Source organism: Delphinapterus leucas, chromosome 2, assembly GCF_059928025.1.
Source record: "Delphinapterus leucas isolate spDelLeu-1000000601 "Yukka" chromosome 2, BTC_Dleu_Yukka2, whole genome shotgun sequence".
Classification (NCBI taxonomy): domain Eukaryota; kingdom Metazoa; phylum Chordata; class Mammalia; order Artiodactyla; family Monodontidae; genus Delphinapterus; species Delphinapterus leucas.
The window spans coordinates 119,354,306-119,380,792 of NC_143130.1; the positions used below are offsets into that span (position 1 = coordinate 119,354,306).

The window sequence follows — 26,487 nt, forward strand, 5'->3', positions numbered from 1 at the left end:
TCTCAATATACCAGGAAAAATACCATTACCATCTGTGTCCATTAATCTTAAAATTTAAAACTATATATTTTAAGTCATATTATGAATAATTTACATAAGTATAAAGGAATAGCCTAATTTAAAACTTTAAAAAGAATTTTAACACAGTAAACACAATTTTTATTTCATTTTTTTTTTTGGCTTTGAAGTTATATATACTTGAAATGAGTAATGTCAGTTGAAGGTAACTAACGGCTCATTACCTGCCATGCATGAACCTGGAATATATCCATCTTGTTAATTGTGACTCCAGATTTCAAATACGTTTCTATTAGGTTCTGGCTTATCATTACTCTGGTTCTTCTTGCATGTGCATTACCAAAATGCAATACTTTAAAAAACTTTGACATAATTTTTTGAAGAAGGATGGCAATGATTGGAAAACATTTTAATTTTTTGATTTAAAAGTACAAATTAGAATAAATCCAGTAATTTTTTCATTTCTACATCATTTATTTACTTTCAATCACATTTGTGTACATACCTGTCTTCAGCATATTTCACTTAGGAACTACGTCAAGTAAATTTTGGTGGCTAAACATCATAAAAGGTGAAAGAATACTGCCAAACTATCTACTTAGCAAAATTAGATGGTCCAGGTCCTTGTCGTAAAATATTGCATGATGAAGCGCTTCCTGTTGAGTAAGTGGATGAGAATACCATATTTGCTTGTTGTCCTTAGAAATGTATGGTTCACTCATCCATTCTTGAGTTTGAGAAAACTCATTTAGAATATGCACCTGAAGACTCATGGTCTGAGGTTTTTCCCTACATGATCAGTTTCATCAGCATCATTAGGATCTAGACTGTCCTCTCTTTGCATTCACCTTCTGATTCTCTTAATAATTGTGAAAATTCCTCTGTTAATGTTCTCCTACTTGCCATTATGGTCAAAATGAAAAATTCTAAACTCTCAACTGTACTACTCATTGAAAGCCTTTTAAAAAAAAAGAAAGACTCAAAAGCTGGTGTCTTTCCAGAATTTTATACCTTCTCAAAAGATGATGTTAATACTGGGAGCAATACGATATGAAAACTAAGGATGAAGTAATAGTGATCATTTATTGTAAAATAATTACATGGGTATAATTAATTAGTAATGATTAAATAATTCCTGAGCTAATGAAATATCTCAAAAGATGTAGGAAAAATTGAATAAAATTAAGTCACTGAGATTCCATAATGTATCTTAGAGTTATAAAAGGTCCAATGGACATGCATAGGGATTGAAAGATATAATGAATTTTATTATATTTTTAAAAAGCAGATTTTCTCTTTATCCCTGGGAGAATATTAAGAAAAAGTAAAAGTCATGAAATCAATCCTTATAAATAGTTGCTCAAAACGAAACAAAAACGAAAATTTTGTCCAGTGGACCCAGATGGTATCTCTAGGGTTAATAATCATAAAACGTTTTCAGTTGAAGTAACAGGCAAAACAGTACTTCTTAAAGAACTAAAAACTTTATAAAGCGGCAGAGATCACAGGGGCAGAGTTCCCAGCCCATGCTTTCTCTCCCCATAGTGCTGGGCAAGTTGGCTATTTTTGTTCTTCTAGATCCTAACACTCAAGCCAAAGATAACTGGCCCAAGTGTGGACAGCTGACCCAAGTTGAGAATATGAGTTCCTCTTTTTCCAGATTTTGAATCGTAAGAAACAAACACGGGACACCGGAACCAAAGGGCTTACGTCTAAGCTAACAGCACCATGGAGCCCAAAGTCTCGAGCAAAATCAAACTGCAAAGAGGCAGGAAAGAAGACATCTTTCAGAGAAGCCAAGCTACAAACAGAGTGAAGCAGGTAGGCAGAATCCAGACAACATGCCCCAGTGCGGGCAAGAGGGTAACCAATCCTGGCTGAACTTCCTGCAATTTGAATTATTCACGTTCTTTATAACAACACCCCTTTACTTAAGTCAGAATTGGTTTTCTGTTTCTTGGAAACAAGAAATCCCTAAAACGGAAATCAGTGCCAGGAATAGGATTGTAATAGGCTCTATGTAGAACTAGCCATGGAGTCAAGGCAGAGGGATGGGGTGAAGGCAGGGGTGAAAGAGAGAATTCCCAATTCCATAGAAAACGGGTGGCATAGAGGTAAGAGGTGGCAAAATACTTAAACAACTGCCCAAAGTCTCTTGGGCCCAAGCCACATGTCACTAAAGCCAAAGCTTCAGATTTAAGTAATCAAATGTGGAAATGTAGGAATGTGTTAATTCCCTTTGGACATAATTTAAAAAGTCAGTGGCAACGAGTTTTCTGTACCAGGTTGTCGGGCTAAAAGTAAATAGGAAAAAGCAGGAAATTACATATCTATGTTTCATAAAGGGAATTCTTTTCTGCTGAGATCGTTGAAGGTAAGATCCGGATATTATTCATGAATTTGGAAAAGCTCAGGGCTCAGGAGCCTAGCAGTTGAAAGGATGATAGCTGGACTAGTTGGGGAAGCTCAGCCCTTTTCCACAGGATGAACATGCCTATCACCCCCAGCCCCCAATTTCCAAACCCTAGTAAAACACGTCCCTAGATTGGAATGTAACCTGTGGAGGGGAGGGATTTTTAAGGGCAGTCTAGGGAAGAAGTGCTTCCTGTCCTACAATCCTCTTTCAAGTCACCTTTCCTCCTTTATTCTCTTGAGGACAGAGCCATTAAGAATAATGGGGTCTGAGAAGAGCTGAATAACAAAAGTCCTGAAGGAATGGTCATTAGGTGGCCTGGTGATTAAGAGAGCAAGCTTATTCGCTCCCCCGGCCCACCCCAGAAATTCTTGGCATCACCTTTTAGTCAGTGATGCACTCAAGAAAGACAATGATTGAAAGCCCACTGAAATACTGGGTAGTTATCACCAGAAGAACCTGTCTTAAACAAGCAACTACACCAACTCACGCCAACGGCCTCTTCTGGAGGCTCCGACTCAAGCAGAAAATGATGCTGGCACCAGACATTACTTACTGTAGAGAGGAGGACTCTCTAATGTCCTTCAGAAGAGTAAGTCTGAAGGATAACAGAAAAAGGAAATCCTTCTAATGGCCAGATCCTAGGACTGTCAGACATGACTTAGGAACATATTCTACTGCTAACAGCCAAGAAACAGATTTGTGGTATTTATTTAGGGGCAGACTAGTGACCAGTATATGATCCTGTTTTCTAGGTTTCTTCCCCACCTCTAAGTCATCCTCCTTTTCTAATCGATAATTTTTGTTGAGGTTTTTCCTACTGTATTGCTGATGTGATCGTAGTACAATGTGCCAATAAACCCAGAGGTCATTCTATCAGGATAGTGGTTACAAGCACTGGATAGAGACTGAAGGCAGACATTTGTTGCTGTACCTATAATACTGGATGACATTAGGCAAGATTATCTTGAAGGATAAGTTTGTTCTGCAGAGAAGAAATATAGTGGTAAGACATTAGTGGAAACAACTTGTCCACATGCCGTTCTTGGGAATGATTTTAAAGTCCCATTTTTTTTTTTACCAGGTGACCCCATTTTCAAGGATTCCACAAACATGGTACAAGACTGTGTGTACAGTATATATTCCTATGAAGAGGTCCTGCCCCATCATCCTGGCCACAACTAACTGAGACCCCTGATGACATTGAGATTCAGTCTCTGAAGGACTTGAACTAAGATACAAAGACAGGTAAGCAAGCAAGGGTCAATGGAGTTGCGAGGCTCTATAGAGCTGGGTTCAGAGTGTGCACCATGGAAGTTCAAAGGCATGAACAAGCCAAGGTGATGGAGACAGGGCTAACATGTCACCCATGTGAGGAAGCAGAAATGAAGAGGCCTTCAGAGAAACCAGTTCACAGAGAGAGAATAAAGCAGATGCATAGATGCTTATGTGTAAGAGAAAAAGAATGAGGAAGACAGAGGCAAAGAGACACAGAGGGAGAGGGAGAGCAGAAAACAAGGAGGGTAGGGGACAGAGACAGAACTAGACAGAGCCAGAGGCAGCTAGAGACACAGAGAAAGAGACAAACCGAACCACTGGTAACCTTCTGGATGCCACACTGTCAAGCTATACTTCCTGCAATTAAATTCCAGATTTCTGATGCTTTTTAACAATTCTGCTTTACAAGCTATTTTAGGTAGATTTCTGATTCTTGCAACCAAACAATTATTGAGCTAAACATCTGCTCCTTGATTATACCTGCTTTAAAAAAAACTTTTTTTTTTACTGCAGTATAGTGGATTTATAATATTGTGTTCCAGGTGTACAGAAGTGATTATTTTTGCAGATTATATTCCAATATAGATTATTACAAGATAGTGGGTATAATTCCCTGTGCTATACAGTAAATCCTTGTTGCTTATCTATTTTACACATAGTTTCTGTTAATGCCATACCCCTAATTTGTCCCTCCTCACTTCCCCCTCACCTTTGATGACGGCAGGTGTTTTCTAGGTCTGTGAGTCTGTTTGTGTTTTGCATATTACATTCATTTGTATTTTTTTAGATTCCACATGTAAGCGATGTCATGAGTAGTTGTCTTTCTCTGTTCGACTTCACTAAGCATGATATTCTCTAGGTCCACCCGTGTTGCTGCAAATGGCAGTTATTTCATTTTTATGGCCAGGTCATAGTCCACTGTGTATATCTACCACATCTTCTTAAGCCAATCATCTGTTGATGGGCACTTAGGTTGGTTCCATTTTGGGCTATTGTAAATAGTGCTGCTATAATCATTAGGGTGCATGAATCTTTTTAAATTAGTGTTTCTGTTTCCTCTGGATATATACCCAGGAGAGGAATTACTGGATCATATGGCAGTTCTATTTTTAGTTTTTTAAGGAACCTCCCCAGTGCTGCACCAATTTACATCCCAACCAACAGTGTATGAGGGTTCCCTTTTCTCCACACCCTCTCCATCATTTATTGTTTGTAGATTTTTTGATGCTGGCCATTCTGACCGGTGTAAAGTGATACCTCATTGTAGTTTTGATTTGCATTTCTCTGGTAGTTAGCTGAGAAATGATGTTGAGTATCTTTTCATGTGCCTGTTACCCATCTCTGCCTTCGGAAAAATGTCTATTCAAGTCTTCTGCCCATTTTTTGATTGGATTGGGTTTTTTTGATAGAGTTCTATGAGCTGTTTAAATAGTTTGAATATTAACCCCTTGTCAGTCGCATCGTTTGCAAGTATCTTCTCCCATTCTGTATGTTGTCTTTTTGTTGATGGCTTTCTTTGCTATGCAAAACTTACAAGTTTAATTAGGTCCCATGTGTTTATTTTCGCTTTTATTTCTTCTGTATTGGGAGACTGATCCAAGAAAATATTGCTACAATTTATGTCAAAGACTGTTTCACCTATGTTCTCAGAGGAGTTTTATGGTTTCATGTCTTATATTTAGGCCTTTTAACCATTTTGAGTTTACTTTTGTATATTGCGTGAGGGAATGTTCTAATTTCATTCTTTTCCATGTAGCTGTCCAGTTTTCCCAGCACCACTTGTTGAAGAGACTGTCTTTTCTCTGTTGTATATTCTTGCCTCCTATGTCAGTCATAGATTAATTGACCATAAGTGTGTGAGTAGTAGCTGCATCTTTTAAATGTTTAGTTTGCAACTATGGAAATATATGTACTGCCTAATATAAAACTGGGGCACTCCAAAAAGGTGAGGCTCTCAAGGGAGAGGGACTATATAAGTTGTAACAACTTTCCAAAGACACACTTGGTTTTAGTCAATAGTAATAATAGCTAACGTTTACTAAGCACTTCTTTTAGGCCAGTTTCAAAAGCTGTACATGTATGATTTCAATATTATCCTACATTTTACAGATAAGGAAATAGATTAAGTAACTTGTTAAGGTCACACAGTCTAAGGGGATAAAAGGTATGATCTACTATTTAGATTAAACTGACACTTGGAAAAGAATATATGCATCATTTAAAACTCACTTCAAATTTTTATTGAATGCCTATTATGTACAAAGTACTGGTTTAAACTAAAACTGGTTAGTATCAATGTTACAAATATAAAGTCTTCTTAAATATCACTATTCAAAATAAATCTTCCTTTCTGTGGTAAACACACACATACACATGAAGATGTACTTTCAAATTAAGTTTTTCAATTTCCAAAATACCTCCTTTAAAACAGAAGGGAATAAATTCCAACATTGCTATTTTCAATGCATTAACTATTTTAAAGTACACTGGAATATTTGAAGATTGCTTGCTGCAAAGTGGACTCACATGAAAATAAACCTTGCTTTCAGAGGGAAGTCTACATTAATACACTGCAATTAATTAAATGGCTATGTAAGTAAGTTATACACACATATCTAAAAAAGTAAAATGACTGACAACAGAGGAGTTTTTCATGGAAGGTGATGCGTCACCATAGATTCTGCTTCTCTTGATTTTCTGAGCAGAGCTTGCTTGAGGGCACTAATTTTCTCATCAAGTTCAGCCAGTGAATAGTTCTGCTGTAAACAATAACAAATTGCTGAAGTATCTTAATGCAGATAAAGTTCTAAATGTACCATAAATATATAAAATATCCAAAAGCATGGTAAATACCCTTTTCTCATGAGAATTTAAAAACTGAACTATATATTAATGTTGACTATACTATAAATTTAAAGGCATAAAATAACAAGACTTAAATATTTCTTACTTTTGCTTTTCTAATGACTAAGCTCTCCTGGAACTTTTATACTTTTTGAAAGGATTGTAAAAACTTTTTCAACTGACTATTCTCATAATCAATAGTAAAAAAAAAAGTATTTAGGACTAGTTTGCTTAAAATAACTAGAAATTCTCTTTTGATAGATTAACTGCAATCAACTACCCCTCCTGGAAAAAATGGATACTCTCAAATATACTCAAAATTTTACAATCAAAAAAAAATAAGGAGAGGGGGATCAAGATGGCAGCGGAGGAGGATGTGGAGCTCACCTCCCCACACAAACACATCAAAAAACATCTACATGTGGAACAGTTCTCATGGAAAACTAACTGGAACCTGGCAGAAGAACTGTACAACCAAAGCTGCAAGGAAGATCTCTACAAAACCAGGTACAACAGAAAATAAAACACATCAGGTCAGGACCTGTGCCCCTGGGAGGAATATGTAAGGAAGAGAAGGTTTGCATGGGTGGACCCTGGCATTGGGGAGCAAGCAGGTTAGGCCACAATCCTGAATTCCAGTCCTGGGGTCCTGCACAGGGGTGAGAAGTGCCCTTGCCTGCTAGGAAATCCACTGGGGCAGAGAGAAGGGCTGGAGAAACCTAGACTCTACCCAGGAGGAGTACGTGTGCTGGCTTCCCACTCATCAGGGTGGAGGGAGCCTTGCACTGGTGGGTGCTGCCTCATTGCACTTCCCAATCCGAAGGGGTGTACACCCCCGGCCCTGGTCACTCCACACCACAGACTGAGAGATCTGGGCCAACCGAACACTGGGAAAAGACTTGGTCTAGCGATGCAGAGACAGAACAGGGTGCCTAGAGCATGATCCGGGTGGGGCAGGGGCAGCCCTTGTCAGAGCACTCAGGAACACAGTGGTTTGTCTCCTAGCGAGAGTGCCCTGGAATGTCCAGTCCACACTGCAGCTTAGTGCTAGATTCTAAGAGAAGACTGCCACAGAGGCAGCCCAGATCTCAGGCAGCAGTGCAGCCACCTCAATTCCTGCAGTCACAACACTCCTCCATGCCATACCTTTGCACTAGATCCGGGACAAATACAGTAGAGGAAAACATGTAGCCTTGGGCTGCTTCTAAGCAGAACCACAAACACCTACACAGGCAGTGCATAGGTACTCTCTGACTGCACTGGGCCTCACTTGCTTCAGCAATCACCTCCTTGGGGCAGGGCACACACTCAAGGGCAAAGAAGCCTGATCTAACCCAACCCTCTGGGCTTCTACAACAACTGTGAAATAGACCCCACCCTTGACAGGGCGGTGACAGCAACAGCAGAGAGAAAGCCCTGCCTCACACCCTGCACAGGCTTTAGATACTCCAACACCAACCACATCCCCTATTAAGGGGATAATGGCCAGCACACCCAGAGGCAAGACATGGCTGTCATCCATACTAAAACCATCCCTTGCACCAAAGACACTGGATACAGTTTACACAGAAATGTCCCCACATAGAAACAATCCTTCAAGGAAACAATCCTTCAAGAAGACCACAGTAGATAACTTTCTGCCTCTATGAATTTAGAAGAAACAGTTAAGTAAAATATATAAAACAAATACTAACAGACATAAAAGGAGAAGTTGACTATAATGCTAGGAGACTTTAACAGCCCACTGACATCAAAGGACAGCTCATCCAGACCGGAAATCAGTAAGGCAACAGAGGTACTAAATGACACAATATACCAGTTGGACTTAATTGATTTCTACAGGATGCTACATCCAAAAAACCCAGAATACACATTCTTTTCAAGCATGCGTGGAATGTTCTCTAGGCTAGACCATAAGGTCACAAAACAAGCCACAACAAATTTAAGAGGACAGAAATTATTTCAAGTATCTTTTTTTTACTGAAAATGGTATGAAACGAGAAATCAACCACAGAGACAAAAACAGGAAAAGGAGAATAAAAAAACATGCACTAAAAAACCAGTGGATGAATGATGAAATCAAAGAAATCAGAAAATACCAAGACAAACAGAAATGAAAAAAACACAACTTTACAAGATCTATGGGATGCAACAAAAGCAGTTCTAAGAGGGAAGTTCATAGGGATATAGGCCTTCCTCAAGAAAGAAAAATCCTTAACAACCTAACGTACCAGCTAAAATAATTAGGAAAAGAACAAACAAAACCCAAAGTCAACAGAAGGCAGGAAATAATCAAGATGAGAGGAAATAAATAAAAGAGGTCAAACAAAAATACAAAATATCAATAAAACCAAGAGGTGGTTTTTTTAAAAGACGAACAAAATCAACAAACCTCAAGCCAGGTTCCCCAAGAAAAAGAGGACCCAAACAAAATACGAAATGAAGAGATATAACAACTGATACCAAATACTACGAACAGTTATATGCCAACAAATTGGACAAACTAGAAGAAACGGACAAGGTTCTAGAAACACAGCCTGCCAAAACTGAGTCAAGAGGAAACAGATAATTTGAACAGACCAATCACTAAAAGTGAAATAGAATCTCTAATTAAAAAAAAAAAACTCCCTGCAAACAGAAGTCCAGGACCAAATGGATTCACCAGGGAATTCTACCAAACACAGAAAGAAGAACTCATACCTATCCTTCTCAAAGAGGAGGGAACTCTCCCAAATTCATTCTATGAGGCCACCATCACCCTGATACCAAAGCCAGAAAAAGACACTATAAAATAAGAAAATTACTGGCCAATATTTCTAACAAATATAGGATGCAAAAGCCTCAACAAAATATTAGCAAACCGAATCCAACAATACCTTCAAAGGATCATGCACCATGATCAAGTGGGATTCATACCACAGTCACAAGGATGGTTCAACATATGCAAATCAATGTGATACACCACATTAACAAAAGGAAAGACAACACATGATCATCTCAATAGATGCAGAAAAAGCATTTGAAAAAATTCAACATCTACTCATGATAAAAACTCACAAAGTGAAAACATCTCACCATAATAAAGGGCATTTATGACAAACCCACAGCCAACAGAATATTCAAGGGTGAAAAGCTCAAAGCCTTCCAGCTAAATTCAGGAACGAGCCACTGATGCCTACTCTTACCACTTCCATTCAACATACTATTAGAAGTCCTACCACAGCAATCAGACAAGAAAAAGAAATAAAAGGTATCCAGATTGGAAGTGAAGAATTAGAACTGTCACTATTTGCAGATGACATGGTACTCTACGTAGAGAACCCTAAAGTCTCCACACAAAAACTATTGGAACTGATAATGAATTCAGTAAGGTAGCAGGATATGAGATTAATATAAAGAAATCTACTGCATGTCTTTACACTAATAATGAAATATCAGAAAAAAATTTTAAAAGGCCCATATAAAACCATGTCGAAAACAAAAAATCCAAAACAAAAAAAACCTAGGAATAACTTAACCAAGGAGGTGAAAGACCTATATGCTGATAAAATGGCCATACTTCCCAAGCAATCTACAGATTTAATGCAATCTCCATCAAAATACCTATGACACTTTTCACAGACCTAACACATAAACCTAAAAGTTACATGCAAACACAAAAGATCCAGAATTGCCAAAGCTCTCCTGAAGGAAAAGAACAAAGCTGGAGGTATAATACTTCCAGACTTCAAACTATACTCAAAAGCTACAATAACCAACACAGCTCTGTACTGGCAAAAAAACAGACAAATAGATCAATGGAAAAGAACAGAGAACTCAGAAATAAACCAATGCACCTATGGTCAATTGATCTACAGACCAGGGAGGTAAGAATACACAATGGAAAAAAGACAGGTTTTTTTTGGTGGGGAAAATGACAGACTCCAGGAAGGCTAAAGCCAAGGACTACTTCCCAGTACTTCTGCTGCCAGTGTCCGTGTCCCTGTGGTGAGCAACAACTGCCCCCCACCCATGCAGGAGACCCTCCAAAACTAGCAGCGGTGAGGCTGACAGGGTCTTGGTGCTCTGAGCAGGTGTCAGACCTGTGCCTCTAAGGTGGGAGAGCCGAGTTCAAGACATTGGTCCATCAGAGACACCCTGGTCCCACATAATATAAATCAGCGAGAGCTCTCCCAGAGATCTCCATCTCAACACTAAGACCCAGCTCCACTCAACGACCAGCAAGCTCCAGTGCTGGACAACCCATGCCAAACAACTAGCAAGACAGGAAAACACCACCACCCATTAGCAGAGAGGCTGCCTAAAATCATAATAAGTTCACAGACACCCCAAAACACATCACCAGATGTACTTCTGCCCACCAGAAAGACAAGATCCAGCCTCATCCAACAGAAAACAGGCACCAGTCCCCTCCACCAGGAAGCTTACACAACCCACTGAACCAAACTTAGCGAATGGGGGCAGAGACCAAAAACAACGGAAACTACAAACCTGCAGCCTGTGAAAAGGAGACCCCCAAACACAGTAAATTGAGCAAAATGAGAAGACAGAGAAACACAGAGCAGATGAAGAAGCAAGGTAAAACCCACCAGACCAAACAAACGAAGAGGAAATCTACCTGAAAAAGAATTCAGCATAATGATAGCAAAGATGATTCAAAATCTTGGAAATAGAATGGAGAAAATACAAGAAACGTTTAACAAGGAACTAGAAGAACTAAAGAGCAAACAATGATGAACAGCAGAATAAATGAAATTTAAAATTCTCTAGAAGGAATCAATAGCAGGTTAACTGAGGCAAAACAGGTAAGTGACCTGGAAGATAAAAGAGTGGAAATAACTAGTGCAGAGCAGAATAAAGAAAAAAGAATGAAAAGAATTGAGGACAGTCTCAGAGACCTCTGGGACAACATTAAACACACCAACACTCGAATTATAGGGGTCCCAGAAGAAAAAGAGAAAAAGAAAGACACTGAGAAAATATTTGAAGAGATTATAGTTGAAAACTTCCCTAATATGGGAAAGGAAATAGCCAGTCAAGTCCAGGAAGCGCAGAGAGTCTCATACAGGATAAATCCAAGGAGAAAGACGCCAAGACACATATTAATCAAACTATCAAAAATTAACTACAAAGGAAAAATATTAAAAGCAGCAATGAAAAAAACAACAAATAACATACAAGGGAATCCCCATAAGGTTAACAACTGATCTTTCAGGAGAAACTCTGCAAGCCAAAGGCTGTGGCAGGACATATTTAAAGCTATGAAAGGGAAAAACCTACAACCAAGATTACTCTACCCAGCAAGGATCTCATTCAGATTTGAAGGGGAAATCGAAGGCTTTACAGACAAGCAAAAGTTAAGAGAATTCAGCACCACCAACCCATCTCTACAACAAATGCTAAAGGAACTCCTCTAGGCAGGAAACACAAGAGAAGGAAAAGACCTACGATACTAAACTCAAAGCAATTAAGAAAATGGTCATAGGAACATACATATCGATAATAACCTTAAATGTAAATGGATTAAATACTCCAACCAAAAGACATACACTGGGTAAATGGATACAAGAACAAGACCCATACATATGCTGTCTACAAGAGACCCACTTCAGACCTAGGGACACATACAGACTGAAAGTGAGGGGATGGAAAAAGATATTCCATGCAAATGGAAAACAAACAGAGCTGGAGCAGCAATTCTCGTATTAGACAAAATAGACTTTAAAATAAAGACTATTACAAGAGACAAAGAAGGACACTACATAATGATCAAGGGATCGATCCAAGAAGAAGATATAACAATTGTACATATTTATACACCCAACATAGGAGCACCTCAATACATAAGACAAATGCTAACAGCCAAAAAGGGGAAATCGATGGTAACAAAATAATAGTAGGGGACTTTAACACCCAATTTTTACCAATGGACAGATCATCCAAAATGAAAATAAATAAGGAAACACAAGCGTTAAATGATACATTAAACAAGATGGACTTAACTGATATTTCTAGGACATTCCACCCAAAAACAACAGAATACACTTTCTTCTCAAGTGCTCATAGAACATTCTCCAGGATAGATCATATCTTGGGTCACAAATCAAGCCTTGGTAAATTTAAGAAAATTGAAGTCATATCAACTATCGTTTCTGACCACCACGGTATAAAACTAGGTATCAATTACAGGAAAAAATCTGTAAAAAATACAAACACATGGAGGCTAAACAATACACTACTAAATAACCAAGAAATCACTGAAGAAATCAAAGACAAAATCAAAAAACACCCAGAAACAAATGACAATGAAAACACGACAACCCAAAACCTATGGGATGCAGCAAAAGCAGTTCTAAGAGGGAAGTTTATAGCAATACAATCCTACCTCAAGAAACAAGAAACAACTCAAATAAACAACCTAACCTTACACCTAAAGCAACTAGAGAAAGAAGAACAAAAAACCCCCAAATTAGCAGAAGGAAAGAAATCATTGAGATCAGAGCACAAATAAATGAAAAAGAAATGAAGGAAATGATAGCAAAGATCAATAAAACTAAAAGCTGGTTCTTTGAGAAGATAAACAAAATAGATAAACCATTAGCCAGGCTCATCAAGAAAAAAAGGGAGAAGACTCAAATCAATAGAATTAGAAATGAAAAAGGAGAAGTAACAACTGACACTGCAGAAATACAAAAGATCATCAGAGATTACTACAAGCAACTATATGCCAATAAAATGGACAACCTGGAAGAAATGGACAAATTCTTAGAAGTTCACAACCTGCCAAGACTGAATCAGGAAGAAATAGAATATATGAACAGACCAATCACAAGCACTGAAATTGAAACTGTGATTAAAAATCTTCCAACAAACAAAAGCCCAGGACCAGATGGCTTCACAGGTAAATTCTATCAAACATTTAGAGAAGAGCAAACACCTATCCTTCTCAAACTCTTCCAAAATATAGCAGAGGGAGGAACACTCCCAAATTCATTCTAGGAGGCCACCATCACCTTGATACCAAAACCAGATAAGAATGTCACAAAGAAAGAAAACTACAGGCCAATATCACTGATGAACATAGATGCAAAAATCCTCAACAAAATACTAGCAAACAGAATCCAACAGCACATTAAAAGGATCATACACCATGATCAAGTGGGGTTTATTCCAAGAATGCAAGGATTCTTCAATGTACGCAAATCAATCAATGTGATAAACCATATTAACAAATTGAAGGATAAAAACCATATGATCATCTCAATAGATGCAGAGAAAGCTTTTGACAAAATTCAACACCCATTTATGAGAAAAACCCTGCAGAAAGTAGGCATAGAGGGAACTTTCCTCAACATAATAAAGGCCATATATGACAAACCCACAGCCAACATCATCCTCAATGGTGAAAAACTGAAAACATTTCCACTAAGATCACGAACAAGACAAGGCTGCCCACTCTCACCACTCTTATTCAATATAGTTTTGGAAGTTTTAGCCACAGCAATCAGAGAAGAAAAGGAAATAAAAGGAATCCAAATCAGAAAAGAAGTAAAGCTGTCACTGTTTGCAGATGACATGATACTATACATAGAGAATCCTAAAGATGCTACCAGAAAACTACTAGGGCTAATCAATGAATTTGGTAAAGTTGCAGGATACAATATTAATGCACAGAAATCTCTTGCATTCCTATACACTAATGATGAGAAATCTGAAAGTGAAATCAAGAAAACACTCCCATTTACCATTGCAACAAAAAGAATAAAATATCTAGGAATAAACCTACCTAAGGAGACAAAAGACCTGTATGCAGAAAATTATAAGACACTGATGAAAGAAATTAAAGATGATACAAATAGATGGAGAGATATACCATGTTCTTGGATGGGAAGAATCAACATTGTGAAAATGACTCTACTACCCAAAGCAATCTACAGATTCAATGCAATCCCTATCAAACTACCACTGGCATTTTTCACAGAACTAGAACAAAAAATTTCACAATTTGTATGGAAACACAAAAGACCCTGAATAGCCATAGCAATCTTGAGAACGAAAAATGAAGCTGGAGGAATCAGGCTCCCTGACTTCAGACTATACTACAAAGCTACAGTAATCAAGACAGTATGGTACTGGCACAAAAACAGAAAGATAGATCAATGGAACAGGATAGAAAGCCCAGAGATAAACCCCCGCACATATGGTCACCTTATCTTTGATAACGGAGGCAGGAATGTACAGTGGAGAAAGGACAGCCTCTTCAATAAGTGGTGCTGGGAAAACTGGACAGGTACATGTAAAAGTATGAGATTAGATCACTCCCTAACACCATACACAAAAATAAGCTCAAAATGGATTAAAGACCTAAATCTAAGGTCAGACACTATAAAACTCTTAGAGGAAAACATAGGCAGAACACTCTATGACATAAATCACAGCAAGATCCTTTTTGACCCACCTCCTAGAGAAATGGAAATAAAAACAAAAATAAACAAATGGCACCTAATGAAACTTAAAGCTTTTGCACAGGAAAGGAAACCATAAACAAGAGGAAAAGACAACTCTCAGAATGGGAGAAAGTATTTGCAAATGAAGCAACTGACAAAGGATTAATCTCCAAAATTTACAAGCAGCTCATGCAGCTTAATATCAAAAGAACAAACAACGCAATCCAAAAATGGGCAGAAGGCCTAAACAGACATTTCTCCAAAGAAGATATACAGATAGCCAACAAACACATGAAAGAATGCTCAACATCATTAATCATTAGGGAAATGCAAATGAAAACAACAATGAGGTATCACCTCACACCAGTCAGAATGGCCATCATCAAAAAATCTACAAACAATAAATGCTGAAGAGGGTGTGGAGAAAAGGGAACACTCTTGCACTGTTGGTGGGAAGGTAAACTGATACAGGTACTATGGAGAACAGTATGGAGGTTCCTTAGAAAACTAAAAATAGAAACCCAGCAATCCCCCTACTGGGCATACACCCTGGAAAACCATAATTCAAAAGAGGTCATGTACCACAATGTTTATGGGAGCTCTATTTACAATAGCCAGGACATGGAAGCAACCTAAGTGTTCATCGACAGATGAATGGATAAAGAAGATGTGGCACATATATACAATGGAATATTACTCAGCCATAAAAAGAAATGAAATTGAGTTATTTGTAGTGAGGTGGATGGACCTAGTCTGTCATACCAAGTGAAGTAAGTCAGACAAAAACAAATACCGTTATGCTAACTCATATATATGAAATCTAAAGGAAAAAAAAATCATGATGAAGATCTAGGGGCAGGACAGGAATAAAGATGCAGATGTAGAGAATGAACTAGAGGACACAGGGTGGGGAAGGTTAAGCTGATACGAAGTTAGAGAGTGGCATGGACTTATATACACTACCAAATGTAAAACAGATAGCTAGTGGGAAGCAGTCACATAGCATAGGGAGATCAGCTCAGTGCTTTGTGACCAGAGAGGTGGGATAGGGAGGGTGGGAGGGAGCAGCAAGTGGGAGGAGATATGGGAATATATGTATGTGTATAGCTGATTCACTTTGTTATAAAGCAGAAACTAACACACCATTGTAAAGCACTTATACTCCAATAAAGATGTTAAAATAAAAGAAAAAGAAAAAAGACAGTCTCTTCAGCATGTGGTGTGGGAAAGCTGCACAGCTACATGTATATCAAGGCACTCCCCCACACTATATAGAAAAGTAAACCGAAAATAGTTTAAAGACGTAAATATAGGACATGACACCAATAAAACTCCTGGAAGAAAAACATAGGCAAAACATTTTTCAGCCATAAATCACAGCAATTTCTTAGATCAGTCTCTCAAAGCAAAAGAAGTAATATTAAAAATAAACAAGACCTAATCAAACTTAAAAGCTTTTGCATAGCAAAGGAAATCATCAACAAATTATAAGACAACCAACATATACTGCAGAGAGAAGACCAGCCCAGAGCATTTGGCTTTGAAGCCCAGCAGGGATGGCTTTTGGGAATCCCACAGGGTTGGGGAAATAAAGACTTCACTCTTAAAGGGCACACACAAAATTTCACACACTCTAGGATCCAGAGCAGAATCAGTGATTTGACAGGAGCCTGGGTCAGACCAACCTTCTGATCTTGCAGAGTCATCCAGAGAGACAGAAATTAGTTGAAGCTCACCCTGGTTACACAGCCACTGGCTGGTGGGCCAGCCATTTTTAGAAGCCTGTTCCAACATGTGGACAACACTGGTGCTAGCAAGTGGCATTGTGGAATCCTCCCTCTAGATTGTTAGCCGCAGGACCCAGCCCCGTTCTAGCTCAGCAGCCTGTAGGCACCAGTGCTGGGATGCCTCAGGCCAAAGCAACTAAATGGGCCGGGACACAGCCCCACTCACCAGCAGACAGGCTGCCTTAAGACCTCCTCAGCCCATGGCTACCTCTGGACACAGCCCTGGCAACCAGAGGATCCAGGACCCAGCTCCACCCACAAGTGGGCAGGCACCAGTCCCAGAATCCCCTGGGCCCCGGCCCTGCCCTGGAAGCCCGCTTTAACCTCTGAACCAGTCTCACCCACCAAGGGACAGACACCAACCACAAGAAAACGACAGCTCCACAGCCTGCATACCCGGACTGCCTACCAGTAGGCCACACTTTAAACTGGGACCAGCTTGGCCCTGCCCAGTAGCAGGCCAACACAAGCTTCAGGATGTCCTGGATGCCACACTCAACTGTGTCAGGAACCGGCCCCACCCACCAGCGATGCAACACTAGCTCTGGGTCGCCTTGGCCATAGAATTAAGACTCCAGGACCTGGCTCTGCCTGCCAGTAGGCCAGCACTAGCTGCAGGACCTGGATTCACCCACCATGTGCAGGCAACAGCCCCGGAGTGTCCTGGAACTTGACTCCAGCCACCAGTGGGGCAAAATTAGCTCCAGGGCTACCTGGGGTTCTGCAGTCAGCCACCGTGTGACCCAGTCCCACCAACCTGTGGTTGGCAGCCTCCACACAAGGCAGGGCCTGGCAGCCAACCAGACTAGGGGCCAACCAAGCCTACTAGACCACCCACATAGCCAGCCGCAACAGAAGGACCTATGCAGCCCTCATAGGGGGAACCCCTAGAGCATATAGCTCAGGTAACAAAAGGCCAATTCTCCATTGTTGGGAAACATAACCAACCACCAGATACATAAAAGTAAAAACAGCAACTCAGGCAAAATGAGACAACAAAGGAACATGTTCCAGACAAAAGAACAGGATAAAACATGAGAAGAAGAACTAAGTGAAGTGGAGACAGCCTGAGAAAGAGTTCAGGTAGTGATCGTAAATATGACCAAAGAGCTCAGGAGAAGAATGGATGCACAGAGAGAGAAGTTAGAAGTTATTAACAAAGAGTTAGAAAATATAAAGAACAACGAAACAGAGATGAAGAATACAATACCTGAAATGAAAAATACACTAGAAGGAATCAACAGTAGACTAAATGAAAGAGGAATGGATCAGTGAGCTGGAATACAGAGTAGTGGAAATCATTGATGCTGAACAAACAAAAGAAAAATGAATGAAAAGAAATGAGGACAGCTCAGGAGACCTCTGGGACAACACTGAGCACACTAATGTTTGCATTATAGGGGTCCTAGAAGAAAAGAGAGAAAAGGGCTGAGAACATATTTGAAGACATAATAGCTGAAAACTTCCCTAATCTGGGAAAGGAAACAGACATCCAAGTCTAGGAAGCACAGAGAATGCCACTCAGGATTAACCCAAAGAGGAACACACCAAAACACACTGTAATTAAAATGGCAAAAATTAAAGTTAAAAGTAGCAAGGAAAAAGCAACAAGTTACATACAAGGGAATTCCCTTACGGCTTTCAAGTGATTTTTCAGCAGAAAGTCTGCAGATCAGAAAGGAGTTGCATGATATATTTAAAGAGATAAAAGGGAAAAACCTACAACCAAGAATACTCTATGCAGCAATGCTCTTGTTCAGATTTGATGGAGAGATCAAAAGCTTTACAGACAAGCAAAAGCTAAGAGTTCAGCAGCACCAAATAAGCTTTACAAGAAATGTTAAAGGAGTGTCTAGAAGCAAAAACAAAAGGCCACAAATAGAAATGTGAAAATTACAAAAGGAAAAGGCTCATCAATAAAGGGGAACATACAGTAAAGGTAGTAAATCATCCATGCACAAAGATAGTAAGAAGGTTAAAAGACAAAAGTAGTAAAATCATCTAACATCCACAAAAAACAATTAAGGGATACACAAAAAAATCAGATGTAACAATATGACATCAAAAACAGTAATCATGAGGGAAAGAGAGGACAAAGGCAGGGTTGTTAAAATGCATTTGAAATAAGAGATCAACAACTTAAAACAATCATGTATATATATGTATGGTGTATATATATATAGTCTGCTATATAAAAACCTCATGGTAACCACAAACCAAAAATCTAATAGATATATACACAGAGAAGAAAGACAAATCCAAATATAACACTAAAGACAGTCATCAAGTCACAAGAAAAAAAAAGCAAACAAAAATTACCTACAAAAAACAACCCCAAAACAATTAACAAAATGTCAACAAGTACATATCAATAATTACTTTAAATACAAATGGACTAAATGCTACAATCAAATGACAATGGCTAAATGGATAAAAAGCAAGACCTCTATATATGCTGCCTACAAGAGACTCACTTCATATCTAAAGACTCACACAGACTGAAATTGAAAGGATGGGAAAAGGTAGTCCATGCACATGGAAATCAAAAGAAAGCTGGAGTAGCAATATTTATATCATACAAAATAGACTTTAAAATAAAGACTGTTCCAAGAGACAAAGAAGGACATTACATAATGATCAAGGGATCGATCCAAGAAAAAGATGTAACAATTGTAAATACATATGCACCCCAACATAGGAGCACCTAAATACATAAAGCAAATATTAACAGACATAAAGGGAGAAATTGACAGTAACACGATAATAGTAGGGGACTTCAACACCCCACTTATATCAACGGACAGATCACCCAGACAGAAAATCAGTAAGGAATCACTGGCCTTAAATGACACATTGGACCAGAAGAACTTATTCATATACAGAGAACATTCCTTCTGAAAGCAGCAGAACACACATTCTTTTTAAGTGCACATGAACAGTCTCCAGGATAGATCACAGCTAAGCTACAAAACAAGCCTTGGTAAATTTAAGAAAATTGAAATCATATCAAGTATCTTTTCCAACCACAACACTATGAGACTAGAAATCAACAACCAAACAAACAAACAAAAAAATCACAAAAAACAAACAAGCAAAAGACACAAACACATGGAGGCTACTAAAAAAACAATATGCTACTAAATAACCAATGGATCACTGAAGAAATCAAAGAGGAAATAAAAAAAAATACCTGCCGACAAATGATAACAAAAATACAACATTCCAAAATCTGTGGAATGCAGCAAAATCAGTTCTAAGAGGGAAATCTATAGCAATAGAAGGTTATCTCAGGAAACAACAAAAACCTCAAATAAACAACCTAAACCTTACATCTATAGCAACTAGAAAAAGAACAAACAAAACTCAAAGTTAGTAGAAGGAAATAAATCATAAAGATCAGAGCAGAAATAAATAAAACAGAAACAAACCAAAAAAATCAACAAAATAGGTAAACCTTTAGCTAGACTCATCAAGAGAAAAGAGGGCCCAATCAATAAAATCAGAAATGGAAAAGGAGAAGTTACAGCCAACACCACAGAAATACAAAGAATCATAAGAGACTACTATGAAAAACTATATGCCAAAATGGACAAATTCCTAGAAATGCACAATTTCCCAATACTGAACCCAGAAGAAATAGAAAATACCAATATCAACAGACCAATTACCAGTAATGAAATTGAATCAGTAATTTTAAAAATCCCCAACAACAAAAATCCAGGACAAGATGGCCTCAGAGGCGAATTTTACTAAACATTTAGAGAATTAACACCTATCCTTCTTAAACTACTCCAAATAACTGCAGAGCTTCCGAACTCATTCTACAAGGCCATCATCACCCTGATACCAAAACCAGACAAAGATACTACAAAAAAAGAAAATTACAGGCTAATATCACTGATGAACACAGATACAAAAATCCTGAACAAAATACTGGCAAACCAAATTCAACAATATATTAAAAGGATCATATACCATGATCAAGTGGGATTTATCCTAGAGATGCAAGGATTTGTCAATATCTGCAAATCAATCAATGTGATACACATTAACAAACTGAATAAAAACCATATGAACATCTCAATAGATGCAGAAAAACCGTCTGACAAAATTCAACATCTATTTATGATAAAAACTCTCCAGAAAGTGGGCATAAAGGGAACATACCTCAACATAATGAAGGTCATATATGACAAGCCTGCAACTAACATCATACTCAATGGTGAAAAGCTGAAAGCATTTCCTCTAAGATAAAAGGATGTCCACTCTCACCACTTTTATTCAACATAGTATTGTAACTCCTAGTCACAGCAAAAAAAAAAAGAAAGAAAAGGAATCCAAAGTGGAAAGGAAGAAGTAAAATTGTCACTGTTTGCAGATGACATGACACTATACACAGAAAATCCTATGGATGCCACCAGAAAACTACTAGAGCTAATCAATGAATTTGGTAAAGCTGCAGGATACAAAACTAATATATATAAATCTGTTGAATTCTACATATTAACAATGAATTATTAGAAAGAAATTAAGGAAACAATTCCATCAAAAAGAAGAAAATACCTAGGAATAAACCTACCTGAGGTAAAAGACTTGTACTTAAGAAAACTATAAGACACTGATGAAAGGAACTGAAAACAACACAGATGGAAAGACATACCGTGTTCATGGATTGAAAGAATTAATATTGTTAAAAAGATCATATTACAAGGCAATCTACAGATTCAATGCAATCCCTATCAAAATACCAATGGCATTTTTCACAGAACTAAAACGAATAATCTTAAAATTTGTATGAAACCACAAAAGACTGAACAGCCAAACAACAGAGCTGGAGAAATCAGGCTCTATGACTTCAGACTGTACTACAAAGCTACAGTAATCAAAACAGTATAGTACTGGCGCAAAAAACAGACACGTAGATCAGTGGAACAGAATAGAAAGCCCAGAAATAAACCCACACACCTATGGTCAATTAATCTACAACAAAGGAGGCAAGATTATACAATGGAGAAAAGACAGCCTCTTTGATAAGTAGTGCTGGGAAAATTGGACAGATACATGTAAAAGAATGAAATTAGGACATTCTCTAACACCATATACAAAAATAAACTCCAAATGTATTAAAGACCTAAATGTAAGACTGGAAACCATACAACCTTTAGAGGAAAACATAGGTGGAACATTCTGATATAAATCATAGCAATAATTTTTTGGATCTGTCTCCTAAAACAAAGGAAATAAAAGCAAAAATAAATAAGGCTCTATTAAACTTAAAAGCTTTTGCACAGGAAAGGAAACCATCAACTAAATGAAAAGACCTACTGAATGGGAGAAAATATTTGCAAATGATATGACTGATAAGGGATTAATATTCAAAATATATAAACAGCTCTCACAACTCAACAGCAAAAAACAAACATCCCAATCAAAAAATGGGGCAGAAGGGAAGGGATGAGATTTAAATTACTTGAGCATTTATTATTTTTCAGCATTTTGTAACTGATATTTTCTTCTACAATTAACATCTGGATAGATTTTAATACTTATTTGGCCCATCTGAGTCATTCCACACGCTTAAAATAAAATTATTTCTCTAATTCAACACATTAATTTATGTTGCTCTTTTTTTTTTCAGTCCTTAAATCCACAAACAAGTCCACAACCACAGTAGAAACTTTTATTAATAAGAAAGGTATAAAACCAATCAAACTATTTCAGAAACAAAATAAAAATGTAGTAACTTACTTGAGGTGGTTGAACTTTTCTTCTTTTTCCAGAAAAGTTCTAGATTAAAAGTAAAAAAATAATAAGTAATCAATGCTTAGAAAATCTAAACAATTTTCCTTTATAGAATAGTGAACAAAATAAGGAGAACCCTGGCAGAAATAAAGCCCACAAACTCACCTACCACTATCTGTAACTAATATCTGCCTTTTTCTACTTTGGAAGTTACCCTCCAGAGATGGTATTAAAAGTATATAATAGTAACATCACAGCAACATGCTTGTCCCTGACTACACACACTTTCCCATTAATTCCCAGCTTCTAATGAGGCTGAGTGATTGTGGAAAGAGGTGCTCTGTGGATTTCCTACTTAGTTTCCTTTCTTTAACATTTCTATCCCAGGATATTGAACAAGTGAAGCAGCAAGAGACAGAGGGAAACAGAATTTAGAATACCAGGCAAAGGGGTGAAAACACACACATACACACACCCTTGATTGACTATAAGGGACACTGTGGTTGTCTAAGTGAGCAGCTGTCTACTGTTCCTCTATGTGACTCAGAGGAATACTGATTCCACCCCACTGGTCTTGTCAGTGACCAAAATGGGCATGGGCCCAATTCTGGCCAATAATTAAGGAGAGTCAGCTGGGGATTAGGAGGAGAACTTCTGGAAGGAACTTCCTCACTTCTAAGAGAAAGCCCTCAAAGGAGGCAGTTCTTCTGGACACTGCTGTTATCTGGTTAGGACACCAGAAAGCACTGTAGCTATCTTGCCATCTGCCTGGGGAAAGAGCCAACACCAAGCAGAGCTGAGAGGGGAAAGAGCTCAGTTCTTTGACAATCATGATTTAGCCCAGTAAATCAATTTACCCTGAAGACTGCATTCTGCTGAACTTCACATTTTATAAGATTATTTCCATACTGTTAGAACCAGTTTGAGTATGAACTTCTATTACTTGAAGCTGATAACATTCTCACCAACACACTGCTGCGTTTTTTAAACCCTGACCTAATGAATTATTTCTAGACTTTGTTCTTAGTTTCACAGAACCACAAGCTCTTGAATGGCAAATTAGTATATTAGTACCTCTGACAAAGAAACTGTCAACATAGGTGGCAAAATTTTCTCTTGAACGTTTGTGACCACTGAGATTTACAAGAGAAAGTAAAAATCCTGATTTTCCTTTGTGTCAAAAGCTATTTTCAAAGAATACTGAGGTATGCCTCTTATCAGTAGTTTATAATAAGTGGGAAATCAGTTAAGTGTTGGAATTATTAAATATGGGGAAGAAAGTGCCTATATAAACATGCTCCTTCCTGTGCCAAACTGAGCTGGATACCTGTGGTGGGGCCTATGGGCAGGTAAGGGCTTAATGTTTAATTTGGTCACTACTCAGTCGCCTACCTTCCCACAAGGTGGTTTTTTACACCCTGATGAAAATATACTTCCCCTTGTTTTCCTAACAGCTTAATCTGTAAAATATGGACAGTTTCCATGTCATTGAGCAATCAGATTATTAATATATCATGAAACCAAAGTGAGAAGTATCAGAACAAGGACATCAGTGGTTCAATGACTTAAAAACAGTACAATGCGGCCTTTGGGGGCTTATTTTAGGTCTGATCAGAATATTTCAACAGGCTGAACACTTAGAAACATATCTGTTGTGGATACACTGGACCAGCTTTAACATTTATTCTGTTTGGGTACAAGGAAATCTCAATGTAAAAGGCAGAAATTTTAACAAGTCTTGGTACCTGAGAGAAAATATTTGAGAGCACAACACACTAAACAGCTGGACAGAGATAATTAAAAATTGTCTCTACTCTCCCACTATTTTAAGTTAGCAGGTAATTTATAGCTACATTTATAATGCCTGTGTCCCAAAGAGAAGGTGATTAAACACATACATGAGGTTCAGAAAACCCATGCTCTAAGAAAACTCAGTGGTAAGGAGGCCTTTTTCATGACCAACCCCCTTCCTTACTTCTAATCAGTTTTAAAGGGTAACCAATTGCGAAGGGTTACAGATGGAGTGCCTTAACTGTTTCTTCCCTTCTAGTCCCACTGCCCTGATTCAGACCTTCATTTCTCCCTGGTATGGACAATGACATGTTTCCTAAACTACTTTCTTTGACTCCGAACTCTCTCCAACTCACAACTTCACAATGTCACCAGACAGAAACCCATTCTAGGTTTCTTTCGCAAAGACTTAACTGTGCCCCAATGACACTGGAATTACAAACAGGTTAATGTGACCTTCAAGGCCCTCCAAAATGTGTTTGCAATTTAATTTTCCAGCCAGACCCACTTGTTCACCTCATGCTACAGGCCCACCATGACCTTCACGTGTAAACGGCCTGCATGCATGAAGTTGACGTGGCCTTCAGGGCTCCTTCTTCCCACGCTTCCCTTTAGAACCGGGACTTAACCATTACAGACTAGAGTTAAGATTCCACCTAGTCAGTGCTTTCGAACAAAGTTAACATACTTTAAAAGTCCAATAATTAACTATCAGCCAGGTCCTATCCATTCATTCGCACATTTATTCCATGCCTACTACACTCTGTGTTCAAAGATGAACAAGACACAGTTCCTGCCCTTCAGAGGCTGAAAACATAGTGTGAAAAACAGATGTGTAAACATATAAGTCATAAGTGCTATAAAATGAACAAAGTGCTGTGGAAATATACCTGTGAAGAACATTACACTTACTGTTTTCAAGGGTCATAATTTAAAATCAGTAAGTAATTCTCTGGAAATACTCATAAAATTGTATCTTTTAAATGGTCTGTTAAGCAATGCCCTTAAAATTTTTAAAACATTAACACATTCAAATTTTTCCATGTTGAATGTGATGGGTAAAGATCTTAAAACGTGCAACAAATACTAACTTTGTTGTAATTCGTGCTTTATATACATTAACTTTTTTTTGAATTTTATGTCTGTTTCATAAATGAAAAGAACTTTACATAATCTAGGTTTTTTTTAGGAACCAAATACAATTTATATCTTTTCTCTGTTAATGTTTCTCTTTTCATATGCTGTGCTTCAAGGTTACCCAAGATAATCTCTATCCAACTGTGTTTAGAATTCATCTACATGTGAACCTGGATTAGACACATTTCAGTTAAAAACTTTTCATAAATTCAATTTCTAACAAAAGTTCAATCCTTAGGAAATTTAATAGGCTCAATCTTCCCTTACTTTCTAACTTTAGAAGCTACATATCTAGTCTTTTCCGTAGACTTCTGAGGAATAGATACGTAAAACTATGCAATTGCCATGCGTGTACTCCCAGCAAGAGGAAGGTAAGAGCGGTGAATAATGTGCTATGTCGTCTGCAGGGTGTGTGTTCATCTCCTCTCACGCGCAAGGACAATCCTAGAGCTGGCTCCATTCTGAGCGAGAAGCGCAGCTCCTAGAGATGGCACATTCATCTGTTATGGAAGGGTGGGTATGAAACCTTTGCCTTTGGGTCTGTACCATACATATTCATAGGCCTTAAGGACAGAGTCAATCTGAATGTTTAAACCATTGTCAGTGTTTTGTGCTTGTTGCTCAGTACTAATTTGTGTATGTCATTTCCGATACTAATCCAGAAGTGATCCTTCTAATCAAATATAGATTGTTTAATATATTTGGAACTATTCTTTTAAAGCACTAGTTTTGTTACAGATATGACAACCCAACACATCGATGCCAATCCTGTTTACATTTATCACACTTCCTGCCCCTGAAGTTAGTTTCAGACCTTAGGCCTCTGAAAGTCTCAGTGTTCTTACCAATTCTATGTTCTCACCTCTACACTGTCTCTCCCAACTATCTCAAGTGTAAGTCCTACATTTTGAAAATCTTACCCGATATTTCTATCTGCATAGCCTGCTATGACTCTAAGTTCACATTTCACCCAAAAATCTCTCTCTCCAGATTTTATTTCTACCAATGATGGTATCATTTTTCCAACCAG

General features: G+C 38.1%; 1 protein-coding gene across 7 annotated transcripts in view; it reads right to left on the reverse strand.

The window, feature by feature from the left end:
• Nucleotides 1-385: 385 nt before the first annotated feature.
• MBIP (MAP3K12 binding inhibitory protein 1) overlaps nucleotides 386-26,487 on the reverse strand; it is a 40,728-nt gene continuing 14,626 nt past the window's right edge. For 2 of the 7 annotated variants that reach the window (XM_089907617.1, XM_089907615.1), the window contains exons 9-10: nucleotides 22,536-22,574; nucleotides 390-6,468 (exon numbers count right to left, since the gene is read on the reverse strand). In XM_089907617.1, coding sequence (XP_089763743.1) covers nucleotides 6,361-6,468; nucleotides 22,536-22,574 — 147 coding nt within the window. In that variant the 3' untranslated portion in view covers nucleotides 390-6,360. Of the gene's footprint in view, nucleotides 6,469-22,535; nucleotides 22,575-26,487 lie in introns of all 7 variants that reach the window. The other 5 variants (XM_089907619.1, XM_089907618.1, XM_089907616.1 and 2 more) reach the window with 5 other exon arrangements.